We start from the raw sequence: 16,636 nt of genomic DNA, 5'->3' as shown, positions 1-16,636 counted from the left end.
TGCTGTCCTCATCAGGGCTCTGCTCTTTCGTGCAAGCCTCCTGCACCTCCCCGCCCGGTGTGGGTGGCTGTCTTCGGTCTGTAGTCTCCAGTTTTTATCGTGGTCACCAGCCTCCGCCTCCTCTTCCTCTGTAGGTGTGTGATCAGATTAAGGCCAAGCTCACCTCCCTGAAAGATGTTCCTAACCGTATCGAGTGTCCCCTTATCTACCACCTGGACGTGGGCGCCATGTACCCAAACATCATCCTGACAAACCGCCTGCAGGTAAGACGGATGCCTGCATCAGGGTGGAGTTCTTCTGCCTGGCCCTAATTGCTCCCTCCCGTCCCCTCCGCAGCCCTCTGCCATGGTGGACGAGGCCACCTGTGCAGCCTGTGACTTCAACAAGCCCGGGGCAAACTGCCAGAGGAAGATGGCGTGGCAGTGGAGGGGCGAGTTCAGTGAGTGCCTGCCCGGGCTGGGGGTGCTCAGCGGGAAGCGGGTGGGTCTCTGTCACACTCTTCTCTCACCTGTGCCCTTCCCAGTGCCGGCCAGTCGCAGCGAGTACCACCGGATCCAACACCAGCTGGAGTCAGAGAAGTTCCCTGCCTTGACCCCTGACGGCTCAGCCCGGGCCTTTCATGAGCTGTCCCGCGAGGAGCAGGCTAAATATGAGAAGAGGAGGCTGGCAGGTGAGGGCCTGACGACGTTGGGGCCTTCGTTGGGCTGTGTTGGAACGCACGGCCGGAGGCCAGTGAAATCGGTCGTTGCAGCCGTGCTGACCTCGCTTCTCCTGAAGGCTCCCTTTCCTCGTCTCCCTGCATCGCTCGGCTCTCCTCCCTGTGGTCGCGGTGCGTTTGGCCCATTCACGGGGGCTGCCTTTCTGCGATGTGATAAACGAGCTGCAGAGAAAGCTGCGTTGGTTGGCCTCCGTTGCACCTGGCTTCCTTTGTCTCCCACGTGGTCTCAGTGCCCCTCCCGTTGTGCCTCAGATTACTGCCGGAAGGCGTACAAGAAGATCCACGTGACCAAGGTGGAGGAGCGCCTCACCACCATCTGCCAGCGGGAGAACTCCTTCTACGTGGACACGGTGCGCGCCTTCCGGGACAGGCGCTATGAGTTCAAAGGTCTCCACAAGGTGGGCCTCCTCTTCTCAGGTGCTGACCCTTGCTGGGTGCTGCTGGACAGCGTGGGTGTGCAAACACGTCCTCGGATGCCTGCTTTCGGTGCTCTGCCTGTGAGGGTGCCGAGTCCCGCTGTTTGAGAATCCCTGTAACGCAGCTTGTCAGGTGCATCCGATAAGAGTGAATGGAATCACGGGGCACCTGGGAGCCCCTGGGTCTCTGGCCGCGCGAAGCCCTGCCTCCATTGCGCTCCGTTCGCGGCTCCAGGTCCTCCTGTCAGGTCCTGGGCTCTGTCCTGGGAGGTGAAGTTGCCCCCAAGTCTGAGGTGTCCAACAGGTTGTTGCTGTGATGGAGTATTTTCTCCGAGTCCTGGCCTCACAAGAAATAAAAATGGGGCCTGGACATGTCCCTTTGTGTTCAGAAGCCCTTTCAGGACGTCGGCCTTACGCGGGGCGGTTCTAGATTAAAGGTGAATCGGGACGTGTGAGAACTGAGCACGTGGTTCTGGCCTGGCTCCTGGGTTGGGACTGTGCAGACCCCATAGGGGACAAGTCCATATTGTGTCCAGGGCAAGTGTCCTCGGGGTGGGAACAGCATTACGGTTATGCAGGAGCTTGTCCTTGACCCTAGAAAGTGTGTGCTGACGTGTTTAGTATCTCCAACGTAGTGGCAGTGCCGAGAGAGAGAGAGAGAGAGAGAGAAGAATAAAGGAAGGGGGGAGAGAAGGAGGGAGGAATAAAGGAAATACGGCCAAATATCAAGTGTCCCTCTAGAAGTGCCTACGGTCTTCATTCTATTTGTTGTTAACTTTCCAATACATTTGAAGTTTTCAAGATGTAAAGTATCTGTGACTGTAGAATGTGAGCTGTAATCTAGGAGTGGTGTGTGTTCCCAGGTGTGGAAAAAAAAGCTCAGTGCGGCCGTGGAGGCGGGCGACGCAGCCGAGGTCAAGCGCTGCAAGAACATGGAGGTGCTGTACGACTCCCTGCAGCTGGCACACAAGTGCATCCTCAACTCCTTCTACGGCTACGTCATGCGCAAAGGGTACACTCCTGCTGGGCCGGGCTGGGCCGTGGAGCTAGTGAGTGAAGGATGGGAGAGGGGAGAGCTGGCTGGAAGCGGTCTGGGGCAGGTGGAGGGAGGGCCACATTGACTCGTGGGTCTGGGGTAACAAGGGCATGGGCACTACTGGGCGTGTTCGTCTGAACATACTGGGCAGGAGGCAGCAATTTGGTCATTTCTGTCCTATGCCTGTGACGTACGGAACATCACCACCAGGCCGTGGAGACGGGCCCAGCAATTCGGAAATTGCTAAGCAGCCGTGGGATTTACAAAGTGTCGATTGATTGGGAGGTTGAGTGGGGCGGGGGAGGGAGAGGCCCAAGGAGGAGACTTCCTGGGCCCGGCTTCCGGGGTTGGGCACTGCGTGGAGATGGGGTGAGATGGGGACTGTGTGTGTCCATTGGACATAACCAGGTGGGAGGTCCTGGGAGGGTCAGCAGGGCAGCTCTGGGGAGGAAGAGAAGTGGTTGGTGCACAGGGACTGGGTTGGAGGGAGGGTCATTGTGTGTATTTGTGCTGCTTTTTAATGGCAGAGGGAGTGGGCAGAGAGCAGGGCTAGAGCGGAGCAGTTTCAGGCAGGAGGTGTGAGAACAGTGGGCCAGCGGCGGCTGAGGGCACCCTCGGGTGTGTTTTCCCTGAGATGCCGGGGCATGCACATGGGGTTGGGAGAGTGGAGGAGGCTCACGGGGACACTGACCATCAGGGATGGTGTGGAGAGTCCCCTGAGGCTGAGGTCACGAACCATTGTGCTGCCTCCTTCCAGAACTTTCCAGAGCCGAGCCCAACACACTGCAGTAGGAACAGAGAAGGTTCTCAGCACGGAGATCAATTCCCCCTTAGTCCTCCTGCTTCCGAGTCCCCTTCTCCTCCCCACCTCCCCTTTGATCTCGATGACCCTCTGGGGGAGCCCACCCACCTGCAGCTGTGGCTGTCTTCCCAGGGCCCGCTGGTACTCCATGGAGATGGCCGGCATTGTCTGCTTCACGGGCGCCAACATCATCACCCAGGCGAGGGAACTGATCGAGCAGATCGGGTGAGTCCGCGTCGGGAGCAGGCCAGCGAAGACGGGCTGGAGAGGGGGACCTCGTCTGCTGTCAGGACAACACTGGCTTCTTACCACACGGCCACAGTCTGGCCTGCATGTGGCCTCACTTCTCTGTCCCCTGAAGGAGGCCCTTGGAGCTGGACACAGACGGGATATGGTGCGTCCTGCCCAACAGCTTCCCCGAAAACTTTGTCATCACGACGACGAGCGTGAAGAAGCCCAAGGTGACCGTCTCCTACCCCGGGGCCATGCTGAACATCATGGTCAAGGTGAGCCTGGTTTCCAGCCCCACTGTCGGACGCGGGTTTGGGAGAGGGCTGGGCAGGCTCTGCCCGCTGCTGGCAGGCCCGGTCGTGTGCAGGTTGGGATGGTGGTGGTGAGGCTGCCCCTCTTGGTCTGGTCTTGCAGGAAGGCTTCACCAACCATCAGTACCAGGAGCTGGCCGAGCCGTCCTCGCTCACCTACGTCACCCGCTCCGAGAACAGCATCTTTTTCGAGGTTGACGGGCCCTACCTTGCCATGATCCTTCCAGCCTCCAAGGAAGAAGGCAAGAAGCTGAAGAAGAGGTAGGAACCCCACAGGCTCTGTGCACGGGAAGGACACGGACGGATTAGATTTAGCAACCTGTCCAGGGATGGACCAGGAGCCAGGATGGGGAGACCTCAGGTCCGTCTTCGGGACTTTTTGCCTCAGTTTGGGAAGCTGTTGACGCTGATGCCACCAGCTCTGTTCTCCACCTGTTAGGTTCTGTTCCACAGGTGCAGGCCCTTCAGTCATTTTTATGTTGGAGAGAGACCCTCATGCAGAGACGTGTGTGGATCTGAGAGGTGGGGGCAGGAGGGCAGTGAGGAGCAGCAGCTCACAGGCTCCGTCACGCTGTGCTTCCAGGTACGCTGTGTTCAACGAGGACGGCTCCCTGGCTGAGCTCAAGGGCTTCGAGGTGAAGCGCCGCGGGGAGCTGCAGCTCATCAAGATCTTCCAGTCGTCCGTGTTCGAGGCCTTCCTCAGGGGCAGCACCCTGGAGGAGGTGTACGGCTCTGTCGCCAAGGTGGCCGACTACTGGTTGGACGTGCTGTACAGCAAGGTGAGGTCGCCCTCCCCACCTGGCTCTGAGGGGTCCAGTGGCAGATGAACTCGGGGCTAATGCTGGTGAAATCCTAAGACTTGCTGAGTGTATCCAGCGACAGGATTCGGTGAAGGAGACAAATAGCATGTGAGAAAGGAATCTAAGAGAAAAACTTGCCAGCCGTCACATTAACTTCTTTGATTTCCAAGTCTTTGTCGGCCCTGTACGTGCACATACAGTTCCTACAATTTAAGTGAAGTGTGGGCTTGTCTTTCACACGCCTTCTTGAGGAATTATCACTGTGCTTGTGCTGCTCTGCCGTGTTGGCATTTCATCGAGTCCGCGTGGTGGTCAGTTTACCGAGCTAGTCCTCTGCAGTCGGGTAGCCGGGAGGCTCCGGTTTCCATTGTGAGGACAGCATCAGACATCTTTGCCTCTCCCACATTGTTGGCAAGGAAGGAATAGTGGAATATTCTGGAACATTGGCTGGCTCCCTTTGCTTTGTGGCATCTGGTTCCTGGCATGCCTTGTTCCGTGTAGAGGTGACTAATGTGAGCACCAAGGGGGAAGGCACACGCAGTACTTGTGAGCCGGGCAAATCTTACAGGCTGTTGAGGCGGGAGGTCAGGGACACCTGTGCATAGGAGCACAGACACACGTTAAGGCTTCGTGTGTGGTTCTTAAGTCTTGCTGTGTCTGTCTGAGGCAGCCTTAGAGTTACACTCCTCCTCCAGGTCGTCCGCTGGGGAAACGCGATTCCGCGGGGAGAAGTGTGGGGTGAGCTGGAGAGCTTACCTCTGCACAACGTTCTGCCCGTTCTCTCTCCAGGCAGCGAACATGCCAGACTCTGAGCTGTTCGAGTTGATCTCTGAGAACCGTTCCATGTCCCGGAAGCTGGAAGACTATGGGGAGCAGAAGTCCACGTCCATCAGCACCGCCAAGCGCCTGGCCGAGTTCCTGGGAGATCAGATGGTGAAGGACGCGGGGCTGAGCTGCCGCTACATCATCTCCCGGAAGCCCGAGGGCTCACCCGTCACCGAGAGGTGAGGGCTTCCGGGGTTAGGGAGGGTCGGGCCTCAGACCCCCGCAGATGAGATGACAGGAAGGCCTGCTGGGCCCTGGCGGGATCCCAGAGCAAGGCTGCTGAGCCCGACCGACCACGGAGCCCAGAGAAGCTGGGTCTGTGGAGGGTGGGCAGCGGTGGTCCCCGTCTCAGGTGCAGTCACACCCTCTGGTGAAGTTCACCGTCATGGGAAGCACTGAGGTGTGGACCCTGCGCACTGGATGCTGTGCGGGCGTGTAGGGTGGAGATAGGACCCAGCTTCCTTCTGGGCGAGGGGTCAGCAGGGCTGCAGGGGGACTTTGTCCTCGTCCTGCTTGTCCTCCTGTGAAGTGAAATGGGGGCCTGCGGTCTGAGGACTGGGTGATGGACGCACAGGTGTTTCTTTCTTCTTCCTGGGGTTCTTTATGTTCACAATACTGCACGAAGCAAGCACTGCCTCTCACTTTCCTGGTGACACGCAAACTGGCTCGTTCTTCCAGGAAAGCAGAGGGCTTCCTGTCCGTTACCCAATGAAGAGCCCTCGGAAGTGTCAGCTGTGTGTGTGCACATGCATGTCCCGTTTACGTGAGGGCATTTGTCAGCGGCTCTTCACGGTGGCCAAGCAACAGCCCCCATGGCCACCGGTGGGGTGTTAAGCCATAATACTTATACAATGAAGTATTATTTAGTTACTAGATACAGTAGACATGACATATCAGGTATAGTTTATACAAAATAACTTGAAATGAAAGCAGGTTACAAAATCAGCGTTGAGTCTGTTTCCACGGAAAAGACTGTCCACTGGTGCGCGCTGCGCCTCTTGTCTCCCAGGGCCATCCCACTTGCCATCTTCCAGGCAGAGCCCACGGTGCGGAGGCACTTCCTGCGCAAATGGCTGAAGAGCTCTTCTCTGCAGGACTTTGACATTCGGACGGTGAGTGCTGGCTCATCGGCTTAGTCTTTGCTCTTGGCGTCCGCCTTTCTGACGGGTGGTGTGTAAAGAAATAGACTTTAGGGCAGAGCTGTGTCAGACAGGCCAAGGCTTGGTCTGGCGCAGGGTCCTGGTGCGGCTCTGCACCTCAGTTTCCTCCTCTGAGAAATGGGCACTTTTGTCAGAGACTTTCCAAGAGGATCAGTAAGACGCAGGAAAGGCAGTGCTGCTGCTGCTGCTGCTGCCGCCTTCCTCACGCCCGTCGTCCCTGCAGATTCTGGACTGGGACTACTACATCGAGCGGCTGGGCAGCGCCATTCAGAAGATCATCACAATCCCCGCAGCCCTGCAGCAGGTGAGGCCAAGACCATGGAAGCAGACCCCTGTGTGGCTTAAAAGCCACAGGAACCTGAGCGTGGCCCCAACTCGCAGTCAGACGAGTGACGAGTCCCACCTCATGCAGGTGAAGAACCCCGTGCCTCGCGTCAAACACCCCGACTGGCTGCACAAAAAACTGCTGGAGAAGAATGATGTCTACAAGCAGAAGAAGATCAGCGAGCTCTTCGTCCTCGAGGGCAAGAGACAGGTGATGGGGCCTGGCCTGGGGCATGGAGGCCGTGGCAGTGGTGTGGGCTGGTCCCCAAGGGCACCCGGCACCTGAGTCTTCGTGCTGCCGCTGGTGTGGTAGATGCTTCCATTCAAGTGTCTGGAATTTTTTCTTTTTTTTTTCTGAAAACGTACACCTTCATACTCTGCTCTTTAATTCCTCCCAGTGTTCTTTTGTGATAGGGGGTTTTTAAGTTAAAAATAGTTTAATCTGTAATGAGTAACTTTATACCCAAGTACTTTATCCCATTCAGATGGGTTTTTATTATTTTTTTTTAAATATATTTTATTGATTTTTTACAGAGAGGAAGGGAGAGGGATAGAGAGTTAGAAACATTGATGAGAGAGAAACATTGATCAGCTGCCTCCTGCACACCCCCTACTGGGGATGTGCCCGCAACCAAGGTACATGCCCTTGACCGGAATTGAACCTGGGACCCTTCAGTCCGCAGGCCGACGCTCTATCCACTGAGCCACACCGATTAGGGCTCGGATGGGTTTTTAGAAGTGGACTTGTGAGAGTACCATGATTAAGTCCTCTCTGGGTGGTGGCAGGTGGGTGTGGCCCAGGTTCCGGATGGCACCCAGAGCCTCAGTGCTCCCGACATGGAGGATTTTGGCCTTGAGAAGCCGCCCCACACAGCCGTCCCTGTTGCTACGAAGAGGAAGCGGGTCCTCTGGGAGAGCCAGGAGGACTCGCAGGACCTGGGGCTGACGGTGCCCTGGCAGGAGATCCTGGGGCAGCCTCCGGCCCTCGGAACCACCCAGGTAAGAAGCCTCGGGGCATCTGGACTGGCCGGTGGGCAAAGGGGGCAGACCCAGTCAGGCCCACGCGGGTGTGCTGTCTCCCGCGGGGCCTGCTGAGCAGGGCAGGACACGGAGGTGGTCTTGACCTGCGGAGGTTGGCACTGGGAAGCTGCGCACGTCCGTTGTCATGGAAGGTGTTCTGTCTCCCCTGGACTTGTCCTCCGTCTGTCCCAGGAAGAGTGGCTGGTCTGGCTCCGGTTCCACAAGAAGAAGTGGCAGCTGCAGGCCCGACAGCGCCTGGCCCGCAGGAAGAAGCAGCGTCTGGAGGTGGAAGGCGGGCTGCAGCCCGGGGCCGTGCGAGACAGGCCCAGCACAGGGCTGGGGGGCTTCTTGCGAAGAACTGCCCGCAGCATTCTGGACCTCCCGTGGCAGATCGTGCAGGTATGCACGGGCGTCCCCGAGGGCAGGACACCCCAGGGCAGCAGCATGGCTGATAGGAAGGGGTCCTGGGGACCATCCTGCGGTCTGGGATGGAGGAGAAGGGGCAGACCTTGACCTCCGTGCCTCTAATTGCAGCTGGTGCTGGAGGCCGCCGGGGAGGCGGCCTGTCCACGTGTGTTGAGCTTTTTCTGTGACAGGTTGACACGCACTGCTGTACGATGTTTCCTCTCAGATCAGCGAGACCAGCCAGGCTGGCCTGTTCCGCCTGTGGGCTGTCATCGGCAGCGACTTGCACTGCATCAAGCTGAACATCCCCCGGGTGTTCTACGTGAACCAGCGGGTGCCCAAAGTGGAGGAGGGGACTGCATATCGCAAGGTACCGAAGGCAGCTGCTGCCTCTGAGGTTGTCTCCACGGCGATGGGGCCGCAGAAGGAATCGGGCTTTGCAGATACAGCTTGGGGGGCACGCCGCCCTGGGCCAGGTGTTCTGGAGCCTCCATCTCCTAAGACCCTTCTCGGTGCAGCCGTTACTGAAACGACCTCTGTGAAGGGCTGAGCTGCTGGTGCCTGGTCCTGGGGCACCGTCCTCCGTGTCTGTCTGACGTCCGCCTAGCAGGGAAGGGAGAGGGTGGGCAGTTGTCAGACGGCAGCTTTGTCTCCATAGGCTGTTCTGGTGCTAAAGCTTTACGGCGTGGGGTAGGGGGGTCGTTCACATGCGTGCAGCTCCCTCACTTAAAGTACAGTTCCACTGCTGACAGGATATTCCGTCATGCAGCCATCGGCCCAGTCAATCTGAGAACATTTTCATCCCCAGGAGACACCCCAGGCCCCCAAGCAGTCTCCTCCCCCAGCCCTCAGTAACCACCAGCCACAGTCTGCCTCTAGACGAGCCCACCGTGGACATTTCCTATAAGTGGGGTCCAGCGGTGGGTGGGGCTCTGCCTCCTCCTCAGGCAGGTCCTTGTGGTTCTCTGGTGTCAGTGAGCGCCCAGCTGGCCCCAGCCAGAGGGTGCTCACGGAGGCTGCCCTGCCCATTTCTCAGCCGGGCACAGGGAATTGCAGGACGAGCTAGCTTTTGTTGAGAAGAGACCTGCGTAGGAGCTGGAGTGAGGGAGGAGGTGTCTGGAGACAGCATGTGCATGTGGATGTGCATGTGCGTGTGCATGTGCGTGTGGATGTGGGTATGGATGTGTGTGTGGGTTTGCATGTGCATGTGGGTGTGCATGTGGGTGTGTGTAGGTGTGGATGTGGGTGTGCGTGTGGATGTGCATGTGGGTGCGTGTGGATGTGCATGTGGGTGTGCATGTGCGTGTACGTGTGCATGTGGATGTGCATGTGGGGAGAGACGGGGAGGGTGTAGCGCAGGAGGGAACAGGTGGCCTGGAGGTCCTGTGGCTTTCAGAAAATTCTACCCTTTGGGTGCCTCTCCTGCTCCTTCCGCGCCAGGACCAGCCCAGCGTGTCCCCCAGGGCTCCTGGTTTTGCCGCCTGCACCCTCATAAGCCAGGAGAGGACAGAGAAAATAAACGGACCTGCTGAGTGAGCTTGACTGCCTCTCAGAGGCTTCTGTCGTGCCCTGAGCTTTAGTTTGACTCTGGAGAGTGAAATGGAGTGTACCCCACAGTTGTGGGCACCAGATGTGCCAGGACTGTTTAAACAAGCATATGTGTTTGTGCACACCTGTGTGGAGTGTGTGTGTAAAAAACTCACACTTAGCCATGTGACAAGGTCATTGCTGTTGTCCCCAGGTGAATCGAGTCCTTCCTCGCTCCAACACGGTCTACAATCTCTATGAGTACTCAGTGCCGGAGGACATGTACCAAGAGCACATCAATGAGATCAATACTGAGCTGTCCGCCCCAGACATCGAGGGCGTGTACGAGACTCAGGTAACTGCCTTCCCAGCTGCACTGAGCAAACATCTAGCTGGATGGAACAAGAGAGAAGCCCATGTAGGGCATGGGCGGGCCAGCAGCAGCCACTGTGGATTCCACCCCGGGACAATTTCTGCAGCGATGGCCTGGAGCAGAGGGCTATGCCCCAACTGCCGGCCCAGTCAGCCCCACCCACCCTGACCCCTTGCAGGTGCCATTACTGTTCCGGGCCCTGGTGCACCTGGGCTGTGTGTGTGAGGTCAATAAACAGCTGGTGAGGCACCTGTCAGGCTGGGAAGCAGAAACCTTCACTCTTGAGCACCTGGAGATGCGCTCTCTGGCCCAGTTCAGCTACCTGGAACCAGGTATGGTGTGTGCCAGCTGCCCCGCTTGGCCCCACCTCCCACGAATCACAGGTGACCTGTGTGTCCTCCATAGGGAGCATCCGCCACATCTACCTGTATCACCGCGCACAGGGCCACAAGGCGCTCCTCGGCATTTTCGTGCCCTCTCAGCGCAGGGCGTCCGTGTTTGTGCTGGACACTGTGAGTTCCCGGTCCGGGGCTATGGGAGGACAGGCCACTGGGCAGGGATGTCCTGGCCCCGCCTTGTTTCCAGAAGCCTCTGCCCATGAGTGCCTGTGGGGACTGAGTTAGAAGTGGAACCCCCCCTCCTCCTTCGGTGTGGGAGGGAGAGAGGCTGACTTGGCCCTTGTTCAGGTGCGAAGCAACCAAATGCCCAGCCTCAGCGCCCTGTACTCGGCCGAGCACAGCCTCCTGCTGGAGAAAGTGGGCCCCGAGCTCTTGCCTCCCCCGAAGCACACGTTTGAAGTGCGGGCTGAGACCGACTTGAAGACCATCTGCAGAGCCATCCAGCGCTTCCTGCTGGCCTACAAGGTGAGTGAAGTGGGGTGCTGCTGCTTGAGCCCTCACCCAGGACGGGTCCCCCGAGCCGCTTGCTTTCCTGTGCCCAGGAGGAGCGCCGGGGGCCCACCCTCATCGCCGTGCAGTCCACCTGGGAGCTGAGGAGGCTGGCCAGCGAGATTCCCGTCCTGGAGGAGTTCCCGCTGGTGCCTGTCCGCGTGGCCGACAAGATCAGCTACGGAGTCCTGGACTGGCAGCGCCATGGAGCCCGGCGCATGATCCGCCACTACCTCAACCTGGACACCTGCCTGTCGCAGGCGTTTGAAATGAGCCGGTGAGCAGAGCATAGGGCTGTTTCTTGGCGTTTCAGCAGCTCTGCCCACCTTCATGTTGCCAGCCTGTCAGTCTCTGACTGCAAGTTGGACTCCCTAGTTCCCACCCCCTTCTGAGACCAACCTGGGACTCCCCCCCCCGACCCTGACCCTGACCCTTCGCAGGTACTTCCACATCCCCATTGGGAATCTGCCTGAGGACATCTCCACCTTTGGCTCCGACCTCTTCTTCGCCCGCCACCTCCAGCGCCACAACCACCTGCTCTGGCTGTCCCCTACCTGGCGCCCCGACCTGGGCGGGAAGGAGGCCGACGACAACCGCCTCGTCATGGAGTTTGAGGACCAAGCCACCATGGAGATCAACAGTTCAGGCTGCTACTCCACAGGTGGGTGGGGAGGCCCCGGGGATCTCAGCAGCTGGTGTTTCTGTCGTTTGTTGCCATTCTTTAGTGGCGAGAAGTCCCAGCGCTGACCCTCAGAGTTCGGCCAAGCGGTGTGGGCTGAGTCGGGGCGGGCGCTGTGACCAGCAGCGGTGTTTCCGAGGGAGGGCTTGCTGGGGTTCGGCTCTAAACCCTGGGGTCAGTGCACAGGTGTGTGTCTGTGCAGTGTGCGTGGAGCTGGACGTTCAGAACCTGGCCGTCAACACCATCCTGCAGTCTCACCACGTCAACGACATGGAGGGGGCCGACAGCGTGGGCATCAGCTTCGACGTGATCCAGCAGGCTTCCCTGGAGGACATGATCACCGGCAACCACGCCGCCAACGCTCCCGCCAGCTATGACGAGACAGCCCTCTGCTCCAGCACCTTCAGGTGCCCAGCTGCGTCCCCGGGCATCTCTGACGGTTGTTCTTGCGCCCTCTCCTCTGCAGAGGCAGAGTAACTGAGTCAGGCTGAGAAGGAGCAGTGGGGATCCTTTGGTCCTCTGCCCTTGTTTGGGGAATCTAAGCGCTAAGACAGGGTCACTGGGCTTCCCTCCACCTGCTCGGTAGAGCCCGTCCCGGTTCTCCCGGCGGTGAGGCGCCCGACACCCACCATTCTAGTCGGCATTCTGGCACGGAGGGTGGGGAGGGTTGAGCAGTGTATGGTGAGGTGGTAGGGCCTAGCCTCGTCCGAGGGGAGCGGAGAGCTGAGCATGGGTTTGGAGAAGGAGAGTGACTGGGGAACACGCTCTCCCCGTCCAGGATCCTGAAGAGCATGGTGGTGGGCTGGGTGAGGGAGATCACGCAGTACCGCAACGTCTACGCCGACAACCAGGTGATGCACTTCTACCGCTGGCTGCGCTCCCCGTCCTCGCTGCTCCACGACCCCGCCCTGCACCGCACGCTGCACAGCATGATGAAGAAGCTCTTTCTGCAGTGAGTCCGCCGGCCTGTGTCCCCAGGCCCCGCACCTGTGGGGTCACACGGCCCATCGCCGGTTCGCGCAACGCACAGTCTTTCTGCTGTGTCTGCACAAGCGCTGTACGCTGTGTTCTGCACCTCCTGTCGGACTTAACGGTCGACCTTGGGGGTCTGCATGAGGTGTACCATCCATGGTAGGAGGCAGAGGCAGTTTCCAGAACTTGGGCTGTTACCAGTAACCAAGAAACAGCCTGTGCGTAAGGGCACGCGGTGTCCCCGTCCAGTGATCCCAGGAAGCGGCCCTCTGCCGCGCTGGTGGATCCCACGACGGAGAGGTGCTAACTGGGTGCTGGGCCAAGAGCTCTCGGTCGATGGCTCTGCCAGCCCAGCCCCTCCTGCATGGCGGGCAGAGTGCCAGCTGACGGGTGGGGGGCCGTTTTTGTGGCTCCGAACCTGCAGCCCTCATGATGAATGGAGTGGGCTTTCCCTTCATGTCCTTTGTCCACTTTCTCCCGTTGCGTTGTTTTTCCTCATTGATTTACGTGGGTTCTTTCTGTGTAGAACTGACCACTTTGTATGATAGGCGTCGTTTTTCCTCATTGATTTACGTGGGTTCTTTCTGTGTAGAACTGGTCACTTTCTATTATAGTCGTTTTTCCTCATTGATTTACGTGGGTTCTTTCTGTGTAGAATTGGTCACTTTGTATGATAGGCGTTGTTTTTCCTCATTGATTTACGTGGGTTCTTTCTGTGTAGAATTGGTCACTTTCTATGATAGTCGTTGCACCTTGTTTCCTGTCTTTGGTTCTGTTTGGCTTTGTTTGTGGTGGGTTTTCCACGTAGAAACCTTCACCCTTTGCTGCTTCTGGGTTCTAGGCATAGTTAGACGGCTTTTCTACTTCCGATCGCCCTCTTGGCCTCACGGTGTCTTCCGGGTTCTCTGTAGCGTCCTGACTGTTGATTCTGCCCTCGGTCCTCAGGCTCATCGCTGAGTTCAAGCGCCTGGGGTCATCAGTCGTTTATGCCAACTTCAACCGCATCGTCCTGTGCACGAAGAAGCGGCGGATCGAGGACGCCCTGGCCTACGTGGAGTACATCACCACCAGGTGTCAGCACCGCTTCTGCTCCGCCAGCTCCTGTGTCCTGTGCCGTCTGCTCTCAGAGCTCCTGGCACGAGTGTGTGGTTGGTCTGTGGCAGCCACGTCCGTCTCCTGCCTCTGGAGATCTGGCAAAGCCTTATCTCACCTTCATTTCTGAGAGAATTTCACCAGCTGTACAGCTGTAGGGGGAGTCCTTTCCCTTTTCCGTGCTTCTTTCTGGGTAGTTCGTTACGTCTTTAAATGCACCCGTCTTCAGCCCTGTGTCTGCCCCGAATCCACCTCAGACGTGGTGCTGTCTCCTCCTCCGTTTCTGGTCTTTCCTTCAGCTCTGGGCGCGGTGCAGCTACAGTGCTTCCGGTCCTCTGCTCGCTCCGGCGCCGGGGGTCTCGGGCTGGTTGTGGTTGGTAGGCCTGTCTCCTCACTCTGGGCTCTTTCTCTGCAAACTGGGGACATTCTGATGGTGCCAGACACTGGGTCTTGCCTTGTGTGTTGGATGCTTTTGCATTCCTGTGACTGTTCTGGGGCTTTATGTTCTGTGACTTGAAAACAGTTTGATCCTTGGGGGCCTTTGAGATTTGTAGGCAGGGCCAGAGAGAGCAGCATTAGTCCAGAGCTCACTATTCCCCACCCTTGAAGAAGGCGCTCCAGTGGCCGGGGGAGCAGGCGCATGGTATCAGGCTCCGGGGAGAGCTGGGGACCAGCCCGGGAGGCTTCTCTCGCCTCTCCAGCCCTCCACGCCTCCCGTTACTCCCGCCCAGATGCAGAAGTCTCCTCACTATTGTTTACCATTTTCCTGTCATTTTCTGTAGGAAGTTTGAGGGTTTTAAATCAGTGGAGGGTAAGAAAGAAAGTGGAGAAAAGAGAGAAAACTGTTGATTTCATGGAATCATTCTGTTTTGCTTCTTTTTAGCATTCATTCTAAAGAGATCTTCCATTCCTTGACAATTTCTTTCTCTCGATGCTGGGAGTTTCTTCTCTGGATGGATCCCTCTAACTATGGTGGCATCAAAGGAAATGTGCCCTCTAGTATCCACTGTGGACAGGTGAGGCGACCAGTCCTGGGGTCTGCGTCGTGTCCGTTCGCCACACACTGCTCATGCGTCTGCAGACAAGGAGGTGCAGGATCAGAGTCAGCAGGGGTGGGATCAGGACCAGCAGCCAGGGTCAGGGGCCGATTGGGGAGGGGAGGCCCCAGAGGACTCGGATGTGGCGGGAAGTGGAGCTTGCAGGGAGCAAGGCTCAGCGACTGGTGTGAGGCAGCTTTGAGTCCAGCGGCGGGTGAGGGCAGTGGTCACAGGGATGGCTGAGAGCTGGCTGGGGCAGGGCACGTGTGCCCGTGGCCTTGATGGGGATTTGGTGGGAGCCATGCTGCTGAGAGATCTGACGGGAGAAAGCTGCCCTTGGTGATGGGCCGAGGTGGGAGGTCCGTGGGGACTGGATGGCAAAATAGTAGGTGCAAGCGGTGTAGCCGGGAAGTGCAGTGGTGGCTGCTGCTCTCAGGATGGCAGGCATCAGACTTCCCGTGTTAACCTGGGAGGTGCTGTCAAGAGCGGAACCTGATCAGGGATGGGCATCGCAGTGGGGAGCCGACCGGGAGATGTGGAACGTGGACCATAGGACTGTTCGCTCAGGGCACTGCTGGTTCTCCCTTTCTGGGCGGTGGGAGGAGGCAACTGGAGTGAATCCTTGGGAAGGGTGGAGGGGGACCATCTCCACGAGGTGAGTGCTGCTGAGCCCCAGGCACGTGACACACCTGACGTGCTGTTAGAGTGTCTGCGGGGATCTGCCGGCTCGGGGCGGGCGGCTAGAACAGGTGGAACCAGTAGGCCAGGGTCAACTTGACCCAACTGGGGTGTGCGTCCCACGGCTGCGGGGAGACATGGCTGGGACTGTTACAGCAGGACCCCCCGAAAGAGGGCGGAGCGGAGGAGGAGGAGGAGCCCGAGGAGGAAGGTGAGGATGACGAGGGCGAGGATGGTGACGAGGGGCAGGAGCCAGACGTGGAGGACTTGCTGGAGAACAACTGGAACATCGTGCAGTTCCTGCCTCAGGCAGCCTCCTGCCAGGGCTACTTCCTCATGATCGTCTCAGGTGAGCCGTGGGCTGTCACGTCTGTGATCCGTGGAACAGTGTGGTCCTGGTCCGCTGCCTCCCAAGAAGGTGGATCGGGGTGCAGGGCCGCCCCCTCTCGCTGCGCCTGCTGAGGAGGGCTGTCCCCGAGGGGCTCCTCATTCTGCCCCAAGCTCTGTGTGCACGTGTGGCAACTAAAGGTGAACCCCGGTAGGGAAGACGGGACACTTCCTGAATGAACTGCCCACCACTGGGCTCTGAGGCTGAGCTGCTGTTGGGAACTCCTGTCACTGATTGGGTGTGAATGGTCTTGGGTTTAGTGTTTACAAGTCAGGTTATCCAGGTCGAGGCACAAAGGAAGCGCGTACATGCAGTGCCCCTCGTTCCGAGCCCCCGACGAGCCTGGCCAAGCTCAGCACGCACACGTGGTCAGAGATGTGCGGTGGCTCCATTTGTGATGGTTTCATATCTCATCTGCGTGTCCCGAGCAAGGCTCACTTTTTCGAGTTCTTTTGAAACGTGGGTCTGGTGTGCTGACCCAGAGCTGAGCCTTTGTTTCTGTGGCTGCGCAGTGTGGAGGTTGAGGGGAGTTGCCTCATGTAGATGGTGCTCTAAGCATGAACGTGGGCGTCATTCCCGTTTCTGTAATGGGCTCTGGCTCCTCTAACTGCATCAAATAGAATCATCGCCAGTAACAACATTTCAGCCCGGGCTGGCCGGCGGCTGACCAGCCACAGGGTCTCCCTGGACTCTGGGTCCTGGGCGTCATCAGCTCTCGGGTCCCGTGCCCCCCTCTGCAGCGTACATCGTGGCCGTGTACCACAGCATGAAGGAGGAGCTGAGGCGCAGCGCCCCAGGCAGCACCCCCGTGAGGAGACGGGCGGGCAGCCAGCCATCGCAGGAGGCCCGCGGGGCAGCCGGAGCCCTTCCCGGTGAGCGCACCCTTGCTGCCGAGACCACGCACCTGTGACCTGACCCCTCTGCCCCCCTCCAGGGCGGGGTCCCCGAGTCGCTT

At 58.6% G+C, this 16,636-nt stretch overlaps 1 protein-coding gene across 2 annotated transcripts in view; it reads left to right on the top strand.

Annotated features, from left to right (window-relative positions):
- Nucleotides 1-16,636, top strand: part of POLE (DNA polymerase epsilon, catalytic subunit) — a gene marked incomplete at its 5' end in the record, with an annotated part of 28,030 nt that overhangs the window by 8,076 nt on the left and 3,318 nt on the right. The window contains 28 exons of one of the 2 annotated variants that reach the window (XM_080650025.1): nt 135-263; nt 337-439; nt 524-670; nt 971-1,116; nt 1,998-2,146; nt 3,105-3,197; nt 3,334-3,478; nt 3,618-3,775; nt 4,098-4,293; nt 5,104-5,318; nt 6,149-6,251; nt 6,523-6,603; nt 6,712-6,834; nt 7,410-7,622; nt 7,836-8,042; nt 8,275-8,418; nt 9,790-9,930; nt 10,127-10,280; nt 10,354-10,460; nt 10,635-10,811; nt 10,889-11,112; nt 11,276-11,496; nt 11,717-11,921; nt 12,293-12,466; nt 13,432-13,557; nt 14,462-14,594; nt 15,450-15,642; nt 16,422-16,553. In XM_080650025.1, coding sequence (XP_080506151.1) covers nt 135-263; nt 337-439; nt 524-670; nt 971-1,116; nt 1,998-2,146; nt 3,105-3,197; nt 3,334-3,478; nt 3,618-3,775; nt 4,098-4,293; nt 5,104-5,318; nt 6,149-6,251; nt 6,523-6,603; nt 6,712-6,834; nt 7,410-7,622; nt 7,836-8,042; nt 8,275-8,418; nt 9,790-9,930; nt 10,127-10,280; nt 10,354-10,460; nt 10,635-10,811; nt 10,889-11,112; nt 11,276-11,496; nt 11,717-11,921; nt 12,293-12,466; nt 13,432-13,557; nt 14,462-14,594; nt 15,450-15,642; nt 16,422-16,553 — 4,339 coding nt within the window. The remainder of the gene's footprint in view (nt 1-134; nt 264-336; nt 440-523; nt 671-970; nt 1,117-1,997; nt 2,147-3,104; nt 3,198-3,333; nt 3,479-3,617; nt 3,776-4,097; nt 4,294-5,103; nt 5,319-6,148; nt 6,252-6,522; nt 6,604-6,711; nt 6,835-7,409; nt 7,623-7,835; nt 8,043-8,274; nt 8,419-9,789; nt 9,931-10,126; nt 10,281-10,353; nt 10,461-10,634; nt 10,812-10,888; nt 11,113-11,275; nt 11,497-11,716; nt 11,922-12,292; nt 12,467-13,431; nt 13,558-14,461; nt 14,595-15,449; nt 15,643-16,421; nt 16,554-16,636) is intronic. The other variant, XM_080650026.1, reaches the window with a different exon arrangement.

Source organism: Plecotus auritus (genome assembly GCF_963455305.1).
Source record: "Plecotus auritus genome assembly, chromosome: 13".
Classification (NCBI taxonomy): domain Eukaryota; kingdom Metazoa; phylum Chordata; class Mammalia; order Chiroptera; family Vespertilionidae; genus Plecotus; species Plecotus auritus.
The sequence above is the reverse complement of the archived record's forward strand: the minus strand, read 5'-3'. Positions and strand labels throughout refer to the sequence as shown.